The following is a 21,899-nucleotide window of genomic DNA, read 5'->3' as shown; positions in this document are numbered from 1 at the left end:
CAGCTTCACAGCCCTCTCACCGTGTGTGCGCACCCCCCAGATCCCACCCGCCTGCTGTTGCTCAGGGCATCGCACGGAGGCACGCATCGCCCAGCTCACCCAGCACAGCCAAAGCTCCCCTTCCCCATCAGCTCCCCGCACAGAAATCCGTGCGTAAACAGCTACAGGGTGCACAAACGTGCTTTGCACAGAGATGTCCAGCACCCGGACCCACGCGTGTGCCAAAGCTCCCTCCAACATCCGAGCCCGAGGCTGCGGGTGCCCTCCGTCCCTCCGTCCCTCCCCTTGCTGGGGGCTGGTTTGGGCACTCCCTTCCAGCGCAGAGCCGCCATCTGCCCTGTCCTGTCTCCTCCCCTCTCCTCCCCTCTCTGCACCAACTCCCACAACTCTGCACAACTCCTTCTGATGGCCAGGCAGGGCTCCAGGCGTGCAGACACCCAGGCACGGCCAGAGCCCCCTCTCCGAGCCCCCCGGCCGGCCGCTCCCTGGCCGCAGCACACACGTGCTCACATGAGGACGACAGCGGAGCCACCGCAGAGGGACACAGCTCCACGGGAACAATAGCAAATGCACGCAGCGAGAGGCACACACACGCACACCCTGCACTTCTCCCAGCCCGGAGGCTCTGCTCGTGCCCAGGGACGGCTGGCAGCGCTGATGTGCGACGTGCCGACACGCATCGCCCGGCCCCACTGATGCCATCCTGGCCCCCGAGCTGGGGGGGCATGCGGGGATGCAGCCCCTCACTGCCACGGGAGAAGGGGCTGGCTGGGGACAGCTGCTGCTGAGAAGCCCCCCCCCAAACCCAGCTTGACATCCCTCTAATTTGCAGCCACCCCAGTCCCGATGAGACCACCGCTTCTGCCGCTGCTCATCCTGTGGGTGCTGCAGCTCCTGGGAACCCTGGCAGAGGTAAGCCCCGGTTTCTCGAACCCCCCAACCCCTCCCCGTTTGTCCATGCAGGCTCCTGGCTCCAGGCTTGCTGGCAGCAAGGGGCTCGCATAGTCCTACCCCGCTGAGGAATGACGGCATGTTTCTGGGCTGCCTCTTCCAGCCGTGCAGCTGCACCAAATTAGCGACGTTTGCAATTACGAGCTGGCTCTTTCCTCTGCTTCCCCCCTCCCTCGCCGTGCCCTCTCCCGGTGCCTGGGACCAGAGCACGCTCCTGCTGCCATGGCTGCGTGGCTGCTGGCCCCAGGAGCTGGGGCTGCCTGCTCCAACCGGGGGTCCCCAGCCCCTTCGCCCCCCTCCTCGCACACCCGAGTGAAGGGGACGGACAGAAATGAGTCAGCCAGCGGAGCCGAGGGGGAAATAACTCAAGAAAGATGATTGCTCCTCCGCGGCTTGTTGCGGGACAGGGAGTGGGCAGAGATATTTCCTTTAATGTGGAGGGAACTAGCCTCAACCTAAAGCAGGGCACACCCTGCAGCCTGTGGGGAGACGGGTGTCCTGCCAGCATGCTCAGCACCCGCCATGGTCAGAGGGGTGCTGGGTGCTCTGGTCCTCGCGGGCCAAGCCCTCACCTTGCAGCCTGCAGGGGATGGGGTCTGGGGTCCCTCTGACCCCCCCATCACGGCAGGGAGGGATGTGGGGGCAGGGAGATAGCCAGGGCCTGCCCAGAGCTCACTCGCTACCCAGACCTGCCCCTTGTACCCTGGCTGTTTTGGTGGGGTGTCCTCGCCCTGCTTGCGTGGCACTGTGTGGGTGCAGTCCCACTTCTACTCGTGCTGGGTCTCAGCCCTGGCCACCCCACCTTCGCCACGTCTCACCGGTCTCCTTCTGTCCCCCCAGGGCGAGGGATGCAATCGGACAGCACGGGCAGGGCTGGAGGGCCAGGATGCACCTGGTGACAGAGGTAAGCCGAAGCAAAGGGGTCCCCGGGCTGCGGAGGGTGGTCGTGGTGCCCAGGAGCAGGGAGATGAGCACACATGATGGGCCAGGCACCTTGGAGTTTGGGGTAGCTTTCTAAATGTGCTGCTTTAGACTTCTTGTGGGCTGCAGATTGTGACCAGGGAAGGGGAGGGAGCCGGCCCCATCTCCTTCCAGCAACCAGCCTCATGGCAGCCACAGGAGCTCTTGCAGCGGAGATGAGCTTCAGAGGGGTAGCGGGAGAGATGGACGAGGCTCCGAGCTCCCTCCTCCCCACGGAGCATCAGCAGCAGGGGCACAGCCGTGGGTGCCCTGCATGGAGCCCCTGCAGCCACCCAGGCAGGATGGTGCTCCCCGCTGTGTGCTCACCGGTTGGGGCATGGGATGGAGCAGGACATGGCTCTGGGTGGTGCGGTTAGGAGGGCTCGTGTACGGGGTGCGAGTGGTGTTGTGATCACGTCCTTGGAGGATGTCCCCTGCATGTGCTAGCTGTGGGGCGTTTGCACTGCAGAGGTGAAGAAGACGCCTGCTGAGATGAAGGCAGGCAATTCAGGCTGTCAGAAACCTGAGCCAAGCAGGCAAACATGGGTGGAGAGCTCATACCTTCATGAGCTGACAGGGATCCACGGTGAAAAGCCAGCCCTGCGACCCCTGTGCAGGGTGAGATCCCTGTGGCTGTCCCTGGGAGGAATCAGCCCTGCCCTCAGCTCCCCATCGGGAACCCGCTGGCCCTTCCCAGCAGCCTGCTCCCAAGTCTGTGCTAGAACTGCTCAGGGCAGGTGCTCGAGGGCATTTCCCAGGAAGCTGGCTGGGGCTACGTGCTGCCCTTGTGGCCGTCTGGTTTTCCCATGTGCATCCATCTGCTGCATGAAGCTCTCCTCGGCGTGGTGGCAGGCACTAACTGCATTTCCTGCATTTCATTGCATGAAGTGGAAATTGCTTGCAGTTCTGAGAGCTTCACGCCTCCCTAGCTTTGTAGGAAGGGCACACGCTGCACCTGAGCAGTCCCAAAGGTGCTCTTGCCCCTGGGGCTCACCCTACACCACTCTTTGCTGACTAAAGGCAGCCCCAAGCAGCTCTCTGGGACAATAGCTGTGCTTGTTTCGAGCTTTTGTGCCCTGCCAGATCTCAAGCAAGCCTGTTACAACATGTTGCACATCATAAATTTGAAGTGCTAATTCTTACACAAATGCCTTATTAACACTCGAGCTGCTCTGATGTCTCCCAAAGGCTGAAAGCCATGGAGAGCTCCTCACTTGCAGCGAAGGCCCCGACAGACAGGTTGTGTCCAGCTCCTGTTTGTGCAGGTGGCTCCTGAGCAGCTCTGAGGGTGGGGATCCGATGGCAGTTTTGGCCACCGACCCCACAATTAGGCAAAACCCCGTGTGCCACTTCCTCGTCCCCAGATGCACTCATCTGGACGCCACGGCACCGGTCCTGCTGCTGCGGCACGACTGAGGTGGGGACACACCTGGGCAGGGCACTGAGCAAACCCACAGCCCCTCCCCGTACACAGCACCCTGCTCTGCCCAAATGGGACTGGTTTGTCCCCAGCTTTGGGTCTGGTTCACCTGTGTGCTGCAGAGACCTGGGCTGATTTCTTGGCTCTCCCAGCCCAAGTTCAGTTCGGCTCCATCTCAGCTGAGGTCTCAGGGCAGGAGCCTGCCCCTCTGCTCTATCCAGCCTGCTCACCCCGGCCATGGTTTTGTTTTTACAAGCTGGGCCCAAAGCACTTCAACATCAACCAAGAAAATCCTGTAAGGTGAGGAGCAGGGCATTCTGCCTCCTCAGGACAACTCTTCTGCTACAAACGTGGGGCTGTCTGATCCAAACAAGCGATGGCCTGCAGCCTTTGGAGTCCTTTTGCAATAGAAGAGATGCTCAGGACCTCTTTCACGTGGTGCACGGGGTTTTCCATACCTTCTTGCTTCTGCAGGGATGCTCCTGAACCTCAGCGTGAGCGACCACGGCCGGTCAGACTCCCTCCTTCTCTCCTGGGATGAGCCAGAGGGGGGTGCCGAGGGATATTCGCTCGCCCTCTCCTCCCTGGGGTCGGGCATGCTGCTGCAGAATGGATCTGCAGGACCCAACACCACCAGTTTCTGGTTCCACGGGCTGACCCCTGGCACATACTATGAGATCGAGGTGACAGCCACGCTTGCCTGCATGGACACCGCCAGGGAGACCGTCACAGCGCAGACAAGTAAGGGGTTCGCTTGGGACTGCAGGCTCAAAAGGTCTGCGTGCTCCTGCCGGGGATCGCCCCGCTGTTTTGGAGGGTGTGAAGCACAGGGTGGGCCTGTGAATCCATGGGGAGGTTGGGCACGTCCTCACAGCTGCAAGGGTTAGGATTCTTCCCTGATCCCCAGGGCCCAGGGGGTCGCTCCCGAATCCATGTGGAGGGTTGGTCCTACCCCTGCACTCTGAAGTTCAGGCCATGTCTCCTGGGGTAACACAGCTAGTGATGGAGCGAGGTGTGATGAGGACCCAATGGAGAGCTGGGGGCTTGCAAGAAGTCATGCCTGGAGGTTTAGGAAGAGCTACGAGGAAGCAGCATCTGCTCCAAGATTTGGGGACATCCCTGCCAGTCATTGTCAGTCACCAAGCTTTGTCCTAGGCCCTCCCCGGCTCATGTCAGGGAGAATGGGGATGACAGCAGCATCTCCGGAAGGTCATTGAGTAAATCAGGTGCAGGTGGAGGTAGAAAAACTGCAAAAGGCCAGCAGGGCTGAAGGGCAGAGCTCAGCCAGGAGAAGGGATGGTTTCAGACAGCTCTGTTTGGTTTCAGACAGCATCTCTCTGATGGTTTCAGACACTCGGAGGGTAGGTCTGTCCCACCAGCTCCTGAGCGAGTTGGTGGCAAGACAACCAGCCAAACCCATCCGTACCATGTCTCATTCAGGTCCCTCACCCGTCCGCAACCTGAGCCTGAGCAGCAGTGGGAGCTCGGCCACGCTGCACGCCTCCTGGGAGCAGGCCAGCGGGCAGCGGGACGGCTACCACCTCGCCCTCTACCACGGCGACTCCCAGACGCTCGTGAGAAATGTGTCCGTCCTGCCAAACGCCTCCACCTTCCTGTTCGACGGGTTGCTGGCTGGCAGCGAGTACGCCCTGAAGGTCAGCACGCTGGCTGGACCCAGCCAGGCCAGCACCAGTATCCACCAGTGGACAGGTAGGGAGGGACTGGTTTGGCAGGAGGGGTGTAGCGCATGTGCTGGCTGGGCTGGGAATTGGATTCCAGGCTCAGGGTGGGCATCTTGTGTAGGGTGGGGAACAGCCGGGAGCTTTTTGCATCGCTGCTGTGTGCTGAGGGAGGCAGAAAGGGCCACCAGAGCCACCAGTGTGGCAGGACCTTACATATCCGTCCTGCCTTGCATGAACCCACAGCTTGGGTTTCTCTGCTCTGTGGCACCACGGGAGAAGGGCAGCCCTAGCAAAAGGCTTTGGCTGGTGGGAGCTGCAGGGATGTTGTATTATCCGGGCTGCTGCAGGTTCAAAATATCTGGAGGAACCTCAGGAGCCTCACAGCCCACCTGGGAAGGGACATGGGAGAGACAACCCTCAGCAGACCCTGAGGGTTGTAGGAGACTTTGCTGTGGCTGGGAGGAGGGTGGTGGGAAGCCCCCGTTCCCCTGTGCACTGCCGAATCTCACTGCTTTCCCCCCAGCACCCTCCATCCCCACCCAGCTGAGGCTCAGCCCTGGCTCCAGCACCAGCCTCTTGGCCTCCTGGGCGGGCGCTGGGGGGGCCGCCTGGCTGCACCTCGTGCTCCGCAACCTCCTCACGCAGATGGTGACCAAGACCCTGTCAGCCAAGAGAGGTCTCACCAGCTACACCTTCCAGCACCTCCACCCCGGCACCCAGTACTGGCTGGGGCTGAGCGCCGTGGCCGGGCCCTACACCGTGGATGGGCCCAACGCCACGGCCTGGACGTGTGAGTAAAGGTGGACGGGGCGTTGGGGACCTTGGTGGCCTTGCTCTTCTCCTCGCCTCCAGTCCAGCTGCTGAATGTGGAGGTCTCCTGCCACAGTGCTTTGTGTAGAGGGCAAATCTGCTGCTTGGATCCGATCCTAAGTCACCCCAGGACCCAGCTGTGGGGCCTTGTGATGGCAGAAAAGGGGACGGAGCCTGTGGGTGGGAATGTTTGACGACACATGAAGCTGGGACAAGCCTTAGGGGAACACAGACACCCAGTGCAGGGGAACCATCGCAGAAAGAGGGCTGCAGTCAGGCTGGGATGGAGGCCAGGGACCGCACTGGGATCGTGGTGTCCCTGGGGAGGACCATGGAAGGACCAGAGCCTCAGGAGATCCCAGTGGTGGGCAGCGCAGCTGGGGCCGGGCTCCTGTGTGCTGTGGGGCTGTCAGATGGCCCCCAAGGAATCAGCGGGCAGGGGACAGCTCTTTAACTGAGCTGAGCCAGAGGTTTCTGGAGGGGAATGGATCTTTGGTTCCCTTTCAGTGCTGTAACAAGCATGCTTTGGTAGCACCAGATAAACTCACCCCGATGGATGCTTCTGATGAGGCGGGTGCTGTGCAAACACAGCCACAGAAGCCAGCTCTGGTAGATCAAGACTCTGAGGGTAGTGCTCCCAGACCCCAGCCAGCTGCCCCATCACCCCCTGCCTGCACCTTCTGACCCCAGGTGATGGCCCCAAGGGTGGGTGGCTCCCCCCCACGGCCCTCGTTTGCTGCCATCGCCGTGTCCCTAGCACTGAGAACAGGGCTGGCCCCGTATTCGCTCTCCCAGACCTTCCCAGGAAACCAGAGGAAAAATGGAGAGAGCGATCCAAGGCCTGGACAGCACAACGACTCCTGAAAATGAGTTCAAAACAGACGCCAGGCAAGCGCCGGCTCTCTCTAGTGATGAGCAAATTAGAGAAATGCCAAACTGCAGGCTCGGGAGAGCTGTGCCCAGCGGCTCGTCCTGGCCCCACGCCGCTCACTGCCAGGCACACGTGTAAGGACAGGGTGCCACCAGACTGCAGGTCTCCAGCTCTGCCAGTCTGGGAAGCCAGAGCCTGCTGACTGCTGACTCTGCAGCTGGGATTTTGGAAGATCTCCACACTCCCAGCTGTTTTTTTTTCTGCTCTGGAGCGAGTCTGACTCAGTCCCCGCAGTCGCTGTCTGCAGCTCTGACCTACCCGGCTGCACGGACATCCCAGTGCCAGATGAACAAGCCAGGGCGGCCGGCCAGTTCGATCTAGGCCAGTTCCTGGGAATATCAGCAAGCTCATACAACTGGAGATGAGGGGGCCCTTCAGGAATTTCACAGCAGGGCTGCCAGCTTCATCTGAGCTCCGCTAGACCAGGAATGGCTGCACTGGGGAGTGGAAACAGCATGCTCTAAAACGATGTCTAAGGCTGGATGTAACCCTGGAGATAAGGAAATAGGGAGAGAGGCTCCGGGGTACATGGGTAGATCTTAGGGTCTTGCATGGCACCTGCTCACACTATTGCTTTTCTGTTTTGACCGAGCAGTGCAGGACTGTATGCCCTGTATGCTGGTGTGCCCACCACCTTGGTGCTGACAGTCCCAAATTACAACCAAGACAGCAAGCCCTGGGTTTGGGGTCCAGAGCACCCCCTAACCCTGACCACCACCCCGTTCCCTTCCCTTCCAGACCCCCTGAGCCCCACCAATGTGACCCTGAGCAATGCGGAGGAGCAGAGCTCCTTGCAAGCCCACTGGAGCACCCCGGCAGGAGAGAGGGACTTCTACCTGGTGACGCTGCGGGAGGCAGAGGACGGCGCTCCAGCCAGGAACATCTCCGTCGGGGGAGACAGCGGTCACGTCACTTTCCATGGGCTGAGCCCTGGGAAGCAATACTCTGTCCAGGTGACAGCGGTGGCTGGCCCTTACCGGGCTTCTGCCCACAGCGCAGCAGCCTGGACACGTAAGCAGAAAGCCAAAGCGTCTTTTTTCTGGGGTATTTTTGGTGCCCTGTGGAGGGGCTGAGCTCTCTCATGCAGGAGGCTGGTGGGCCAGCAGGGGGGACTGAAGTGGGGGCAGAAATGGATTTAAAAGACGTTTAGATGTAGAGCTTAGTGATATGGTTTAGAGGAGGACTTGTTGGTGTTAGGTCAGAGGTTGGACTCGATGATCTTGAGGTCTCTTCCAACCTAGAAATTCTGTGATTCTGTGACATTGTCCCTGTCTCTTGCAGAGCCACTGGCACCATCGGGTGTGAGCCTGTCCAGCCTGGGCAGCCCCTACAGCCTGCTGGCCAGCTGGGAGGAGGCAACGGGAGAGGGCTACCTGCTGTCCCTTGGCCCCATGGAGCACCCAGGGGAGAACAGCTCGGTGCTCAGAGGTGTCACCAACTTCACCTATGAGGGCCTGCGCCCTGGGACCCTCTACACCTTTGAGGTCAGCACTGTGGCTGGCCCCTACACATCCACACCCCGGCGCGTCACCAACTGGACATGTGAGTCTCACCACGGACAGCCCCGGGGTTCCCACTCGGTCCTGCCCTTTTCCCTCTTGTTGTGCCTCAAGGCATGTCACAGCATGGGAGTTTTGCAACTTCACCCCATAAAAAGTCCCTCCTCAGCCCCGCTTTGGTGGCACTGTTAAGGTTGGATCTGCCCCGAACCACCTCTCTCTGCCCTGGTCCACACCATTTCTCCCACCTCCAGCACCAGGGCATCCCTCTCCTACCATGCCAGTTTGGATTCTGTGCTGGTCCAGTCTCTGGGCATGTTCTCCCCCCTGCCAAACTGGCCTGTGGGTGTCAGCGGGGCTGATGATGGCCCGCTCAGACCCCACAGGTGGCCAGAGGACCCTGGTGTGGGTGCTCCTAGCAAAGGGAAAAGCATCTGGGGCTGTACCTCTGCCTGGTGACCCCAGTTTAGGAGCAGCTGTGACTTTAGCCCTTACCTGTCCTAGATCCTTTGCCCCCGGAGCAGCTGACCCTGAGCAACCAGGGCCACAGCACCTCTCTACAAGCCTCCTGGAGAGCAGCTCCTGCTGGCAACACCGGCTACACAGGCACCCTCCGGGAAACCAAATCCCAGGAGCAGGTCGGGAACGTGTCTGTGGGGAACAACTGGACAAACGTCACCTTTGAGGACCTGGTCCCTGGGCGACAGTATACACTGGAGATGGCTGCTCTGGCTGGGCCCTACAGATCCAGCGTGCGATCAGTGTCGGAGTGGACATGTGAGTGCGTAACGCCCTCCCCAGCCCTCCTGCAGGCTGCAACCAGGGCTTGGCCAGGGAGAGCAGAGAGCTCGTGGCATGGAAGCAAGGCAGAACGTGGACTGTGTGTAGCAGGGACCCAGGGGCAGGACTGGACAGACAGACAAAGAATGAGTGGAAGAAGAAGCAGAGCCCCAGGTTGGCAGAAAAAGGGTCCTCAGTGCAGGAGAGACCCATCACAGAATGGGAAAACATTACCAAATGCCACCCAGCAGGCAGGGTGGGGAGGCACTCCCACGTCTGTTGTAGGGCAGACTTTTATTAATGAGTTCAGACTATTCTGGGGTTTGATTTGCCAGGGCTGGTGACCAAAGCCCACCGGGCACAAGCAGCTGAGGGTGCCCAGTATGAGTGCATGCTGGCAGAGGGCCCTTTTTGTGGTCAGCTGTTGTATTCCCAGCTCCTTTCTGAAGCTGTCCCCAAAACAAAAAGGCTGTAACTCGTCCTGGGGCAGCTCCTGTGCCAGCCCATTGCCTGCACCATGACTGCTGCTCACTGTTTGCTGTCTCCTCTCTCAGATCCACTGGCTCCATCCGGCGTGACCCTGACCAACACCCGGCGCCCGCTGGGACTCTCAGCCTTCTGGGACAAGGCTGCCGGCGACGTGGACCAGTTCCACCTCCAGCTCTACAGCAAGAGCCATCCGATGCAGAGGAACATCTCCGTGGGGCCAAACACCCACAACTTCACCTTCCTGGGGCTGTCCCCCGGCGTTCAGTACTTCCTGAAGGTGACGGTCCTCGCTGGCCCGTACAGGTCCTCATCACACTTTGCCACCGAGTGGACATGTGAGTGAAGAGTGGCCCCAGCCTCCTGCAGGGACAGGGCAGCCTGGTGCTGCCCGCAGGGCTCACAGTGACACGGACGTGCCCAGGCCACCTCTGGAGGGAGGCTCCAGGGAGGGCTGTATGATCCATGCTCCTGGGAATGGGAGCGTGTGTCATGAGCTAGGTGCTGCGTGCTGGCTGCTGGGTCCCCAAAAATGCACCCTGGGGACGTGCATGGGCAGCTTGCACAGGGTGCCAGCAAGGGGTGAGCTGGCAGTCAGCTGTCCACACTTCTCCTTTAGCCCTGTGCAGAGGTGTGGGCTGGGTCCTGACCTCTCCATCTGCTTCCCTTCACCAGCTCACAGATTTCCGCGCTGTGTTTCCTCCTAGATCCCCTGTCTCTGGCTAACGTGAGCGCACAGCCCGGCCGGAGTCCCCAGGAGCTGCACGTGAGCTGGGTGGAGTCAGGCGGTGGCAGAGACCACTTGGTACAGCTCTCGGTGGCCGAGTCCCTGTCCATCATCAGGAACGTGTCTGTCCCCCGTGGAGTCACCCACCTTGACCTGGAGGGGCTGGTGCCGGGCTCCCGATATCGGGTGGAGATCATTTCACAGGCTGGGCCTCACCGCACCTCCTCTCAGACTGCCATCGGCTACACGGGTAGGGAGGCAGCCCCTCTGTGTGTCCCAGACCCTCTGCATGTCCCAGTCCTGGTGGCCAGCCTGGCGAGGGGCTGGGGGCCAAAGGGAGCCCCAGGGCTGTCCTGCAGCAGGGTCCTGTGCCCACATCCCTGCAGCACCACTGGTGCCTGTCTCCTGCTCAGGATGCTGGGACCCATGCTCATTCTGGGCCCAGGGGTTCAATGGGGCACACTGGGAGCCTGCCCCACACGTTGGGACAGGGACTCTGGGGCCATGGTGGTGACTTGTGTTATCACCTGGGATGGAGGGAGCAGCTTGGACCTGGGAGCAACCTGCTGCTCTCAGCACTTTTTAGGCAACATTTTCATTGCTCGCGGTCCTGCAGCTCCCAGCTTCATTCCCAAATGAACATCAGTCCTGAGCATCCCAGGTTTATCCCCTGTAATGCCTTTTCTCTCCCACAGTCCCACTACCTCCACTCTCCCTATCAGCAAGCCCTGTCGGCACTACCTGGGCTCTGGCTGTGCGCTGGGAGACCCCTCCTGGGCAGAGGGATGGATACCTGCTCAGCTTGCACGAGGAGGGCTTGTCCTCACCTGCAAGGAACCTGGAAGCAGGGAAAGACAGCACCAACATCACCCTGGGGCGGCTGGCACCAGGGACTTGCTACCTTGTTGAGATCTGGGCAGTAGCCGGCCCCTACCGCTCCCTCCCCAGGAACACCTCTGGGTGCACAGGTGAGCATCCTTAGCACCCTCAGGTGACGCAGGTGGGGGAGCTGCAAGGAGCCCCAGGTGGGATGGGATCTGTGTTTGGAGGAGGACTGGAGGGCACCGTGGCCTTTTTCTCGATGTTGCTGGCTTGCAGTGATCTCCTGCCTCTTGCAGCCTTCTTGCACCAAGGGGCACAGGGCACTTTCTGGGCTGTTGTGCTGGCTGCCTGGGGAAAGCAAGGCTTTTCTGGGGATTTTGTTGCATGTTCAGGACTGGACCTTTTTTTCTCCAACCCGTATATTTGTCTTTCCTTGCAGTTCCTGCTGCTCCAACAAACCTGAGCCTTACCAACCCAGGCAGCTCCTCGGAGCTTCACGCATGGTGGAACAAGCCCCCCGGCAGGAGGGACCACTACCGTGCTGTTCTGTACAGCCTCACCACCCGCAGCAGGGAGCGGGTCCAGATCCTGAGTCAGGATGCCCAGAACATCACCTGGACTCACCTGGAGGCAGGCAGCAAGTTTGCTCTGCAGGTCTTTGCTGTGAAAAGCTCCTTCGAAGCCTCCTCCACCAACATCACCCAGTGGACGTGTGAGTCTGAGGGGCTGGGTTGAGCACAGGGCTCTCCAACGTGCCCCATAACCCCCATCAGAGCCCTGCGGAGCACCCACCACCACCTTCCCCATCCCAACTCCTCCCTGCTGTGCACACTCATCCTTTTTGCTTGCTGCCCAATTGTGCTTGGAGCTCTGCACCCTGACTGCCCATTTGCCCCCATCCTTCTCTCTGGGAGGACCTCTGGTGGCCACCCAGCCCCCTGCTTGGTGCATGAGCACCCACCCAGCCAGGCAGCCAGCTCCTAGCACTGTGGCACACAGCAGGGGCTGACCCTCTGCTTTTTTTTTCTTTTTTTTTTTTTTTGTTTGTTTCCAGATCCCTTGGCCCCTGCCAACTTCACCCTGAGCAGCCCCTCTTCCTCGGCACTGCAAGCATCCTGGGCAGCCACGGGGCACGGAGCAGAGGGCTACGTGGTGGAGCTCCACGACACAGCCTCCAGCAGTGGTGCTGAGCACACAGTGCTGGCTGGGGATGCCAGGAGCCACACCTTCAAAAACCTGAACCCTGGCACCCGCTACAGCGTGGCGGTGAGAGCCATGGCTGGGCCCTACCACACCAGCACCCCAAACCTCACCCACTGCACACGTGAGTATGATGCTCTCCTTGCAGCCGGGTGTCCTCCACTCATTCCCAGTTTGAGTTGGAGGCCATACTGGTCCAGCCAGATCCTGCCTTCCTCTCCCATCCACACAAGTGCCTAGTGCTCATGTCCTGATGGGTGCAGCATTGGGGGGGTCTGTGCTGGACCCCATGGCCTGGCCACCCACACCCAAGCAGCCATCCACATGCAGCCCTAGGGAGGAGGCAACCTCTTGAGGCAGCTGCCAGAGAGCCAGAGAGCTAGACATGGCTCCTGCCAATAAGCTGTATTTTCTCCCCAGGACCGCTGCCCCCCATTTCTGTGCACTGGCTGGGCACGGGGCACCCCGACAAGCTGAGCGCGTCCTGGGGAGCTGCAGCCGGGGGACAAGACGGCTACAGGCTGACCCTGTACCACACCAGGCTGGGCACCGTGGCAGCTACGGCCTCAGTTGGGAGAGACACCCACAACTTCACCTTCACGGGCCTGGCCCCAGGATGCCAGTACTCCCTGGAGGCCAGTGCCACAGCTGGACCATACCAGGCAGCAGCACCCAACATCAGTGGCTGGACGCGTGAGTGCCCAGAGGACTGTCCCCTGCAGAGGGGTGGGAAAGGCTGCACGGGGCAGCCCTGGAGAGGTCTGGGAGGCTCATGGGGGATCTGGTGAATTGGAGGTGTGCATACCCACGTGCATGGGGGCAAAATGCTGGTGACATGCAGGGTTACCCAGCCGTGCCCACATGGGGACATCCCCTGCCCAAGCAGTCCCATCTTCCTGTATACCCAAGCATTTGCACCCTTGTTGAGTCTCTTCCAGCAGGTAGAAACCACGTTCCCATAAAGGTCTGTGAATCAGAGCAGTAGAAGAGGGTCACCCACCTCTTTCCCCCAGTAGAACAGGTCTCTGCTCTGGAGATGGATGAGCCCAACCCCTCTGCCCACTCAGAAGCATTTTAGGGCTGCATGAGGTTTCGACAAGCCCTCTGCCAGTTCTGTGTGCTGGAGGATGTGTGCATACACCTGTGGCAAGGTCTGGCAGCTGGGCGTAGGGAGGGGAGTGTGAATAGGATGGGGATGAAGAAGGGCTGGTGAGTGAGGGACCACAAAGGGTGAGAAATGAGGTGAGGTGGGAACGGGATGGAGAAGAAAAGTCAGGATTGGGAGTGTGCCAGAGTGGCCCCGCGTATCCAGACCTTAGGGAGCACCGATCCTGCCCCACAGCGTCCCACCAAGCATCTCTTTCCTTCTGCCTGGCCTCCAATCCCTAATACCAGGTCTGGTGACTCCCCAGGCCCACTGCCCCCGGCTGCTGTGCGCTTGCTGAGCATGGGGCACCCCGACAGGCTGAGCGCGTCCTGGGGAGCCGCGGCCGGGGGGCGAGATGGCTACAGGCTGACCCTGCACCACGCCAGGCTGGGCACCGTGGCAGCTACGGCCTCAGCTGGGAGAGACACCCACAACTTCACCTTCACGGGCCTGGCCCCAGGAAGCAAGTACGTGCTGGAGGTGGTCTCTGTAGCTGGGCCCTACCGAACACCTGCAGGGAACGTCAGCAACTGGACGTGTGAGTAGTGGGGTTGGAGGGTGATTTTGTGCCTTGCTGGGTGTGGGTGTAGCCTGTGTAGGATTGTAGCAAAAGGTATGGCCCCACTGACCCGCATGGAGACCCCAAGCCCTACCTCAACCCAAGGGCACATCAGTGCCATGGCACTGAGCAGGGCTCTGCCCACCCTCGCCGTCAGCTCCCCCAACCTAGATGAGGGCGGCTGCATCTCTGGGAGCTGAGCACCAGAGGAGAAGCTCACTGGGAGCAGCAGGATGGGGGTGTTCAGCTCCCACCTCCAACTGGCTGGGTGCACCCTCCTCGCCCATCTTGGTGGCTTGCTGCAGCCAGGACAAGGCTGTCTCTGTCCAGCCAGGCACCGCTTGAGGCTTGCAGAAGCTGCCTCCAGGCTGGTGGGTGCAGCCAGCCAGCCGAGACAAAGAGCCCTGTCTTGCACGGTCCATCCCTTCCGATGACACTGCCAGTGACTGAGCAATGTCCTCAGACCCTTCACTGATTCATGATGCTCATCCTCTCTCTCCAGATCCCCTGGCACCCCAAAATGTGTACATGACGAACCAGGGGTACCCCAACAGGCTGAGCGTGTCCTGGAGAGCCGAACCCCACGGACAGGATGGGTACAGGCTCCTCCTGTATTACTCGGGATCGGGTATTTTGGCAGCCAACACATCTGTGGGGAAAGGCACCAGCAAATACACCTTTTCTGGCCTGGCTCCGGGACAGAAATACCTGCTGGAAGTGGTGTCCATGGCAGGGCCCTACGCAGCCTCCGCAGAGAACATCAGCGACTGGACGAGTAAGTGGTGGGAGCTGGGGGTCGGGCGTGATGCTCAGCCCTCCCCAGCTGGGCAGGCTCAGCTCCTGCAGAGGGAAGGGGCAGGGCTGGGGCTGGGAATGTTGTCTGGAAGCTGCAGGTATGGCTCTAGCAGCGGGATCATGGTCTGGGTGAGCCAGCGGAGGGGAGAGCAGGCAATACAGCTGCCCTTTGGTACCTCACCATCCCCACCGCCTTTCTCCCAGGCACTCAGAAAATTCCTGGCATGGGAAATATGGGGAAGCCAGGCTTTTTTTTTTTCTTTTTTCAGGAATGTGGAAATTGCAGATAAGCACAATAAGCCTTTTCATGTGCTTATCCCCACAGTCCCTGCACTTTGCTTGGGGAATCCAGAGGTCTCTGCTCCCACGCTCAGCCAGCCCCTTGCGGGGTATTGGGAGTCACATGCGGAGCCCTTCAGGCAGGTCTCTGTTGCAACTTGCCAGTTAGCGAGAGGAAGAAGCCACCTCCTCATGCTCATCACTCTGCTTGTCCTCCTATTGCCCTTTAAAAGCTGTTTCTGGTAGTGGCAGCCAGCAGCTGCAGGTGTTATCACTTTGTGTTAGCACACAAAGCTTCCCTGCATATTTCCCATCTTCTGCTTGTGCTTCTGCACATGGAAGAGAGGGCCAAGCATCCCAGTAACTCTCCCCCGCTGTGGTTTTCCTTGCAGTCCCTTCGGTTCCCAAAAACCTCTCTGCGGTGGCGGAAGGGAACAACACGATGCTCATCTCCTGGGACAGTGTCCCTGGCCAGCAGGATGACTGCCAGCTGTGGCTGCGGGACCCCAGGAATGGCTCGCTGCCCTCACGGCACGCTCTTGCCAAAGGACAAGTCCAGCACCTCTTGCAGGGGCTGGTGCCAGGGAGGAACTACTCCGTCTCCTTGAGCTGCGTGGCCGGGCCCTACTGGAGCAGCACCAAGCCCTTGGCGGTGCCAATGGGTTCGTATGCACTGCTTTGGGGCCGGGAGGGCTGAGAAATGCCTGGGGAGGGCTTGAGGCTGAATCAACCCTTGGGGTTCAGCAGCAGGGTGCAAGTTTTCCTGGTGGGAGGTACAGGATAGCAGCAAGGTGACCCTTCAGAAGCCATCAGCTCCCTAAACACCACCACTTCCCATAATCTGGTGGCCTGGCTACTGGTAAAGCAAAGCAGACTCTGCAGAGAGGTCCATTGAACTGCTTCTCTTAAAAGCCATCTCCTGCTCAGGCCCTGACCCACTCATCTTGTCCTGTGGCCCTTGGCACAGAAGTTTCCCAAGCCACAGATGTCATCGGATCATATCCAGAGTTGGACCCACCAGGATCATCCAGTCCAACTCATGGGTCCCCAGAGGACCACCCAAAAAATCAGACCATGTCTGAGAGCGTTATCCAAACACTTTGAGCTCTCCCACTGACCCAGGGACTGGCAGCACGGGACTGTGATGGTGACACCTGCGCTGGGGCTGGGTTTTCTCTGGCCTGGTACATTTAGGGCCTGCCATATCCAGGGCTGTCTCCTTCGCAGAGCCAAACCCAGTGGAGGACGTGCAATGCCTACCGGAGTCCAGGAGCCTTTTTTTGAACTGGACCAGCTCTCTGGGAGACGTGGAGGCTTATGAGGTGGTGACAGAGAAACTCTCCGACAGACCCCCTGCCTCCAAGTACATCGTGAGCGTTCCTACGAGCACAGCCAGGCTGGAGGGGCTGGACCCAGACTCCTTGTACCGAATCATCATCAGCACAGTGGGCATGAATGCCGTGAGGAGCCGGGCTGTGCCTTTGCTCTGCAACACAACAGTGGAGGGTGAGTGCCCTTCTTTTCCACAGCCTTGCCACAGACCCCAGGAGAGGACGGTGGGTGTTGATAATTAGACCTGGGGACTTCTTCAGACATCTCTGAGCCCTGCGTGCCTTGCACTGCTGAGGGTCAGGGCACTGGGTGGTGATGCCGGGAGCTGCCACATGTTGAGCAATCGGTCTGTGGGAGCAGGGCACCCTAACAGGCTGTGCTTTCTGCTTCCTCTTCCAGCCCTGCCACCACCCCTGCGAGCAGACGTCTTCCAGGTCGAGGCCAGCTCCACAGTCGTCATTTCATCCGACCTGTTCAGCGAGGAGAATGGCCAAATCGAGTACTATGGTGTTGTTGCTACCACTAATGATTCACGTAAGTGTCCCTGTGCGTTTGGAGCTGCAGTGGCTCCCCAGCAAGAGGGCAGTGAGTCCTCTGCACACCACGTCCATGTTACCTCTGTCCTCTTGTATGTTCCCCTTCAGTGCTGAGGCCCACCCAGGAAACCATGTCCAGCACCTGGTATGACCACTACTACGGGACGGAGGACTCCTACCTGGCTGTGCTAATCCCCAATCCCTTCCACCCGAGCTCCAGGAGATCCCCTGAAACCTGGCGAGTGCCAGTGGGAACAGAAGACTGTGGCCAGTCCAGGGCAACCTGCAACGGGAAGCTGAAAGCCAACGAGCAGTACAGGTGAGAGATGCCAGCCTCCCTCCTGAGGGGCTGCAGGACAGAAGGGACCCCACAAGACCCCTGCAAGGTGCCAGCAGCACCCTCGCTCTCACCTCACCCACGTACTCTGCAAACCCCCAGGGGCAGAGCCTGAGGTTTGCTCCTCCAAGCAGCATTTGAGGGATGCAAGGGCTGACACATCGGAGGATGTTGGTGGAAGTGGGCAAGGAGAGGGAGAGAAGAAACAAAAGTCGAGGCTGACAAGGGCTGTGTAGGTTTTCTTGGGAGCTGGATGGTTGTCCACCTCGAGGTTAAGACTGGAAATGGGTGCTGGTACTTGGATGTGACCCAGAGCCCACACGCACACAGGGAGTGGGGACATTAGTTCAAATGGTGCCTACACAGCTGGGGTCCCAAAGGTTGAGGGTTGCAAAGTGCACAGCCTAAGGTTCAAATTCCTCACGAGGCATGCACACACACAGATCACAAGGTCCATAAATTCACAGTCTTATTCGACAGTAAATAAAATACAGCAGCATGAATGCACGAGCATACATATTTTATTATAGGGCTCCTTTAAAATATTTGCTGGTAAAACAAGATTTCTTCTGCAAACAAAGAGTCATTTCTTTAGGCAGCCCGTTGTTAATAGGGGCCATATCTCCAGGCGCTCCTGACAAAGCATCCTCCAGAAATCTGGAAGATTGTCCCTCTCCAATTTAAAGGAGCATATAGCAAGGATGGCTGAATAATGATAGAAATCTCAGAGCTTTGGGAAAAGAGAGAGGAATAACTTGTGAGAGTGTGTGCATGACAAGAGAGCCTCGGTTTCTCATATGAGTAAAATGTGGAGGCTTAGATCTGCCCTTAAGTTTGGGGGGAGTGGAGTCCAGGTCCCTGGTGCCAGGTTTGGACCTTCTGGCTCTCCTGCCTTCCTTATTTTCTTCTGATTCTCTTTCTACTTCTGCTATGTGCAGACTTCATGCTTACACACACACACACACACACACAAAAAAAAAAAAAAAAAAAAAAGAGTAAATTGGAGCCATTTGAGATGTACACGTGTTACCAAACAGGGACTCAAGTGCCCTGTTTGGGCCAGCACTGGCAAAGAATAAAGGTCGCTGTCAGCGCAGGGCTGAGTCAGGTGGGTGGCAGAGAACAAAAGGGATTTTCAAGACAGCCATTCCCTTGGAAATCCCACCCACAGCAGGATGTCAAGAGCTAACAGCTGTTCTCAGCTCTCTTGAGGCAACACATTATCATGCCTGGCAGGATAATGGAATGATCCTGCGTTCCCATCCTGTGCCCATGCAGGTGTTGAGGTATTGCACCCCAGAGCAGGCATGGGAGAGTCCAATTGATTGAGAAGGTTTGAGATTGATTGCCCATCTATTCTTCCTTCTTGCTATTGTTCCTGCCCACTCACCCTCAGGCATGGCTCAGCAAACCTTGCTGCTTAACCCCTGCAGCCTCGGGTCTGGCTTTCTGCTCCAGCCAGCACTGCTGAGCTCAGACCAAGCCCCCATCTGATAGCTGCCAGCAGCCTCGAGGGTAGTTTAACAGCAGCACAAACACAGCAGGAATCCCCTCTGCCCCCAAACACTGTCCCAGCCTGTGTGTATATCCACCGTCACGCTGCCCAGTTGCCATTTTCCCTCCAACATCCGCTTTCGGGAAGGGAGCAGCTCTGTCACGGTGTCATTACACCACCTACTGTCATTGAATGACATGTACTAACCATCACTTTCATTTTGGCTTCCCTAAATAACATCTATCCTCCCTATTGTTTTACCAGTTAATCATCAGCAGTGTGGTGAAAAGCAGATACCAGTGGCTGCCCGTTTCTGCTCTGAAAGCCAACCCTTCTTTCCTATCTTTCAGTGAGTTATTTATCCAGAAACCCTTATCTCATAGCACGACATCTGCAGGCCCAGTTTCCAAAGAGATCTTTGCTCCCAGAAGCCAGGTCTGGGATGCTGCCAGAGGGAGCTCACCCTGGGCTCTGCAAACTCCAGGCTGCTAAAATACAAAGCTACATTTGGAAGCCCTACTTTGCATTTAGGGCACCAGAGGACCTGCCCTTCCAGGTTATACACTGGGAGGAGAAGAAATTCAGCTCTGCAGGGCGCTGTGAGGCTTGGTGTGTGCACTGCTCGGAGGAGGAGGCTGTAGGGCAGATCTCCACTGGGAGCAGGAGGCCCCAGCCAGCTCCAGCTCTGTGCTCTGTGTGGTCTGGGTCAGCCCCACCAGCTGAGGTGCCCCTGTTTCAAAGTCACCGGGCTCATCTCTCCAGGAATTAATGGGTTGGCGTGAGCTGAGACAGCGACTCAGCCCACCTCCACCCTCCCCACCTGCTGCTGACTTTCCCTTTCTGCCTGCTAAGCGAGCACAGCTCTCTGCCTGCCTGCAGGTAGCACCTCGGTGGAGAGCTGTTCCGTCTGCATTTTCTGACATTTTCTGACATTCTCCCAAGTGTAACAGACTTGTGCACGAGGCAGAAAAGGGAGGAAAGACCATTTCAATACATCCCCTAAATCCCATTCCAGAAAACCAGCCTCGTCCAACGCAGAGGCAGCTGGCCCTTACTGCTGCTGGCTGCCCCTGATGCACAACTCTGCTTTGCCCTAGGTTCAGCATCGCTGCCTTCACCAAGTACGACCCAGTGGCCCCTGCAGTGTCATTCACCACCTTTTCAGGTAAGATGGGTACATTATCTCACCGCTGCTCTGTCCTCTTCCCTACCAGGCTGTGCAGGTTGGAGAGAATTTACAACCAGCTAATGGCAAGCCAGAGGGAGCTCATGGGCTGTAGTAAATATAATAATGTGTAAATGTAGTCATTCGCTGGCTCATATTTCTGTCCATCTTTTCTCTTTTTGATTCCAGCTGCTCAAGGTGTGGATGCAACTCCGCTCCCAATGCCAGTGATAGCTGGAATCGTCGTGGGATTTCTCTTGACACTCACAGCCATTTTTGCTCTGGTCTACTGGAAGCAGCTCAGGGCAAGGAGGTGAGGATGAGCCATCTCTTACCCAGTGGGTGCAGGCTGGGAATCTCAGCAAAACCCAGCCTTAAATGCCAGGCCAGGAGGAAGAGCAGTGAGAGGGTGTAAAAGGAGCTTTGGGGAAACCAGGACACCCACCAGCTGGAGCTGGGCCTGAGAGACAGAAAGCAAAAGCAGCAGGCAGAGGGGAGCTGATGTGAGCCTCCTGCTCACAGGTGCTCCAAGAGCCAGCAGCACACAGTACGCTTGCAGGATCAGCCCCTGCGCTGCAGGGAAGAGTAACAACTCCCATGTTTTGCTTCCAGAACACAGAAGAACAGCCTGCCCCAGGAAATGGTGACCTACAGCTTGAGGTGAGTGCTACCGGCAGGACTCTTCCCTCTCTGCTCACAAGGCAGGCGCCAGATCCCTTCACCTACTTCCTTTCTCATGCTTTGACTCAGGAAAAAACAAGCTGTGTGTCCTCTCCTTCCCATTACTTTTTAAAGCCCAGGCTTTCCCATGTCCATCATTTATTGCCCATCTCCATTCCACTCCAATGCAAGTGGAAACGTATTGCCACCTCCTCTGCAAGGCTTCTGCAGTAGGAGAATATCCTCACCAACCTGAAATCCCTCCCCGTGTCTGAGCACTGCTCTGTTGGACTCGTTTCCCTGGGCAGTGCTGTGGGCTATAAACCACCCCCTGTGTGTGCATCCAGGTACCGCAGGTCTCGAGGCTGGGCTGTCTCTCTGGCTGCGTGGCTGGCCTGCCAGACCTCCCAAAAGCTAAGGCAAGTTTTCCTCTGGACTTCATTTCATGCAGAAATGTCCACCGGCCAATTCCCATACAGAACTTCAAGCAGTACTATGAGATGAAGACAGCAAGTGGTAACCACGCTTTTTTCCAGGAGTTTGAGGTGAGCGGAGACTCCTGCTAGAGATGGGACTTAATTTCCCCCCTAGATAGCTCTTTCAAATCCAGCCTGGCTCAAAGGAAGATGTTGTGTCCTGGCCGTTGGGTGCAGGAACAGTAAACCACCTCCCTGGCCACTCCGCTGGGCAGTCCTGGAAGCCAAAGGCTGGATGGACCAAGTGATCAGGCAATTCCCTTCCTGAAAACATGGTTTGTTCAAGTTTTGGTAGAAATACATGTTGTCTGTGACATGAGGTGAACGAGCATGGCCCATAGCTGCTGGTGTGCAAAGCTCAGGGCCCCAGACCTGGGCTGGAGGCAAGGCGGTGGAGCAGTATTGCAATGAGATCCACCTGGAGGGTTTGGGAAAAGAGCCTGCAGCCAAAAGGATTCTGAGGGGCACTGTCAGAGCCACAGGGTCAGGTCGTGAGATTCATCTCAGGCTAGCTTCCCTAATGCCAATATCTGTGAGCTCTGACTTGCTCTGCCTGACTAACTCCGTGCCACAGGAGCTGAAAGAAGTTGGGAAGGAGCAGCCCAAGGTGGAGGCCGAGCTGCCAGCCAACGTCTCCAAGAACAGATACCCGCACGTGCTGCCCTGTAAGTGCTGCCTCCTGCCCCCAGGGGTGAGCCCCGCTCAGGGACGGGTCCCAGTTGGGCACCACGGGGAAACCGTGCATGTCCCAGAGCTTGGGGGAGTGCCGTGATAGCTGCTCCCTGGGGAGGAGAGCGACCGGCAGAGCACAGAGCCCTGCTGCTGGGTCCATACATGGGGCTGGAGGAGC

The 21,899-nt window shown here is 58.4% G+C and overlaps 1 protein-coding gene across 2 annotated transcripts in view; it reads left to right on the top strand.

The window, feature by feature from the left end:
• The window catches only part of LOC101801831 (receptor-type tyrosine-protein phosphatase V), a 36,521-nt gene that overhangs the window by 4,316 nt on the left and 10,306 nt on the right, over positions 1-21,899 (top strand). For both annotated transcript variants that reach the window (XR_005261088.2, XM_027444686.3), the window contains exons 2-26: positions 833-912; positions 1,792-1,855; positions 3,806-4,072; positions 4,772-5,041; positions 5,537-5,803; positions 7,493-7,765; positions 8,036-8,296; positions 8,758-9,030; positions 9,588-9,857; positions 10,227-10,496; positions 10,942-11,214; positions 11,508-11,780; positions 12,123-12,392; positions 12,689-12,961; positions 13,681-13,953; positions 14,477-14,749; positions 15,441-15,710; positions 16,276-16,554; positions 16,780-16,914; positions 17,025-17,235; positions 19,846-19,913; positions 20,103-20,226; positions 20,526-20,573; positions 21,025-21,118; positions 21,624-21,714. Coding sequence is in view for 1 of the 2 variants with exons in the window: in XM_027444686.3 (XP_027300487.3) it covers positions 833-912; positions 1,792-1,855; positions 3,806-4,072; positions 4,772-5,041; positions 5,537-5,803; positions 7,493-7,765; positions 8,036-8,296; positions 8,758-9,030; positions 9,588-9,857; positions 10,227-10,496; positions 10,942-11,214; positions 11,508-11,780; positions 12,123-12,392; positions 12,689-12,961; positions 13,681-13,953; positions 14,477-14,749; positions 15,441-15,710; positions 16,276-16,554; positions 16,780-16,914; positions 17,025-17,235; positions 19,846-19,913; positions 20,103-20,226; positions 20,526-20,573; positions 21,025-21,118; positions 21,624-21,714 (5,250 nt within the window). In the remaining variant the exon portion in view is untranslated. The remainder of the gene's footprint in view (positions 1-832; positions 913-1,791; positions 1,856-3,805; positions 4,073-4,771; positions 5,042-5,536; positions 5,804-7,492; positions 7,766-8,035; positions 8,297-8,757; positions 9,031-9,587; positions 9,858-10,226; positions 10,497-10,941; positions 11,215-11,507; positions 11,781-12,122; positions 12,393-12,688; positions 12,962-13,680; positions 13,954-14,476; positions 14,750-15,440; positions 15,711-16,275; positions 16,555-16,779; positions 16,915-17,024; positions 17,236-19,845; positions 19,914-20,102; positions 20,227-20,525; positions 20,574-21,024; positions 21,119-21,623; positions 21,715-21,899) is intronic.

Source organism: Anas platyrhynchos, chromosome 27 (assembly GCF_047663525.1).
Source record: "Anas platyrhynchos isolate ZD024472 breed Pekin duck chromosome 27, IASCAAS_PekinDuck_T2T, whole genome shotgun sequence".
NCBI classification, from domain to species: Eukaryota; Metazoa; Chordata; class Aves; order Anseriformes; family Anatidae; genus Anas; species Anas platyrhynchos.
This window is presented reverse-complemented; position numbering and strand designations above follow the sequence as displayed.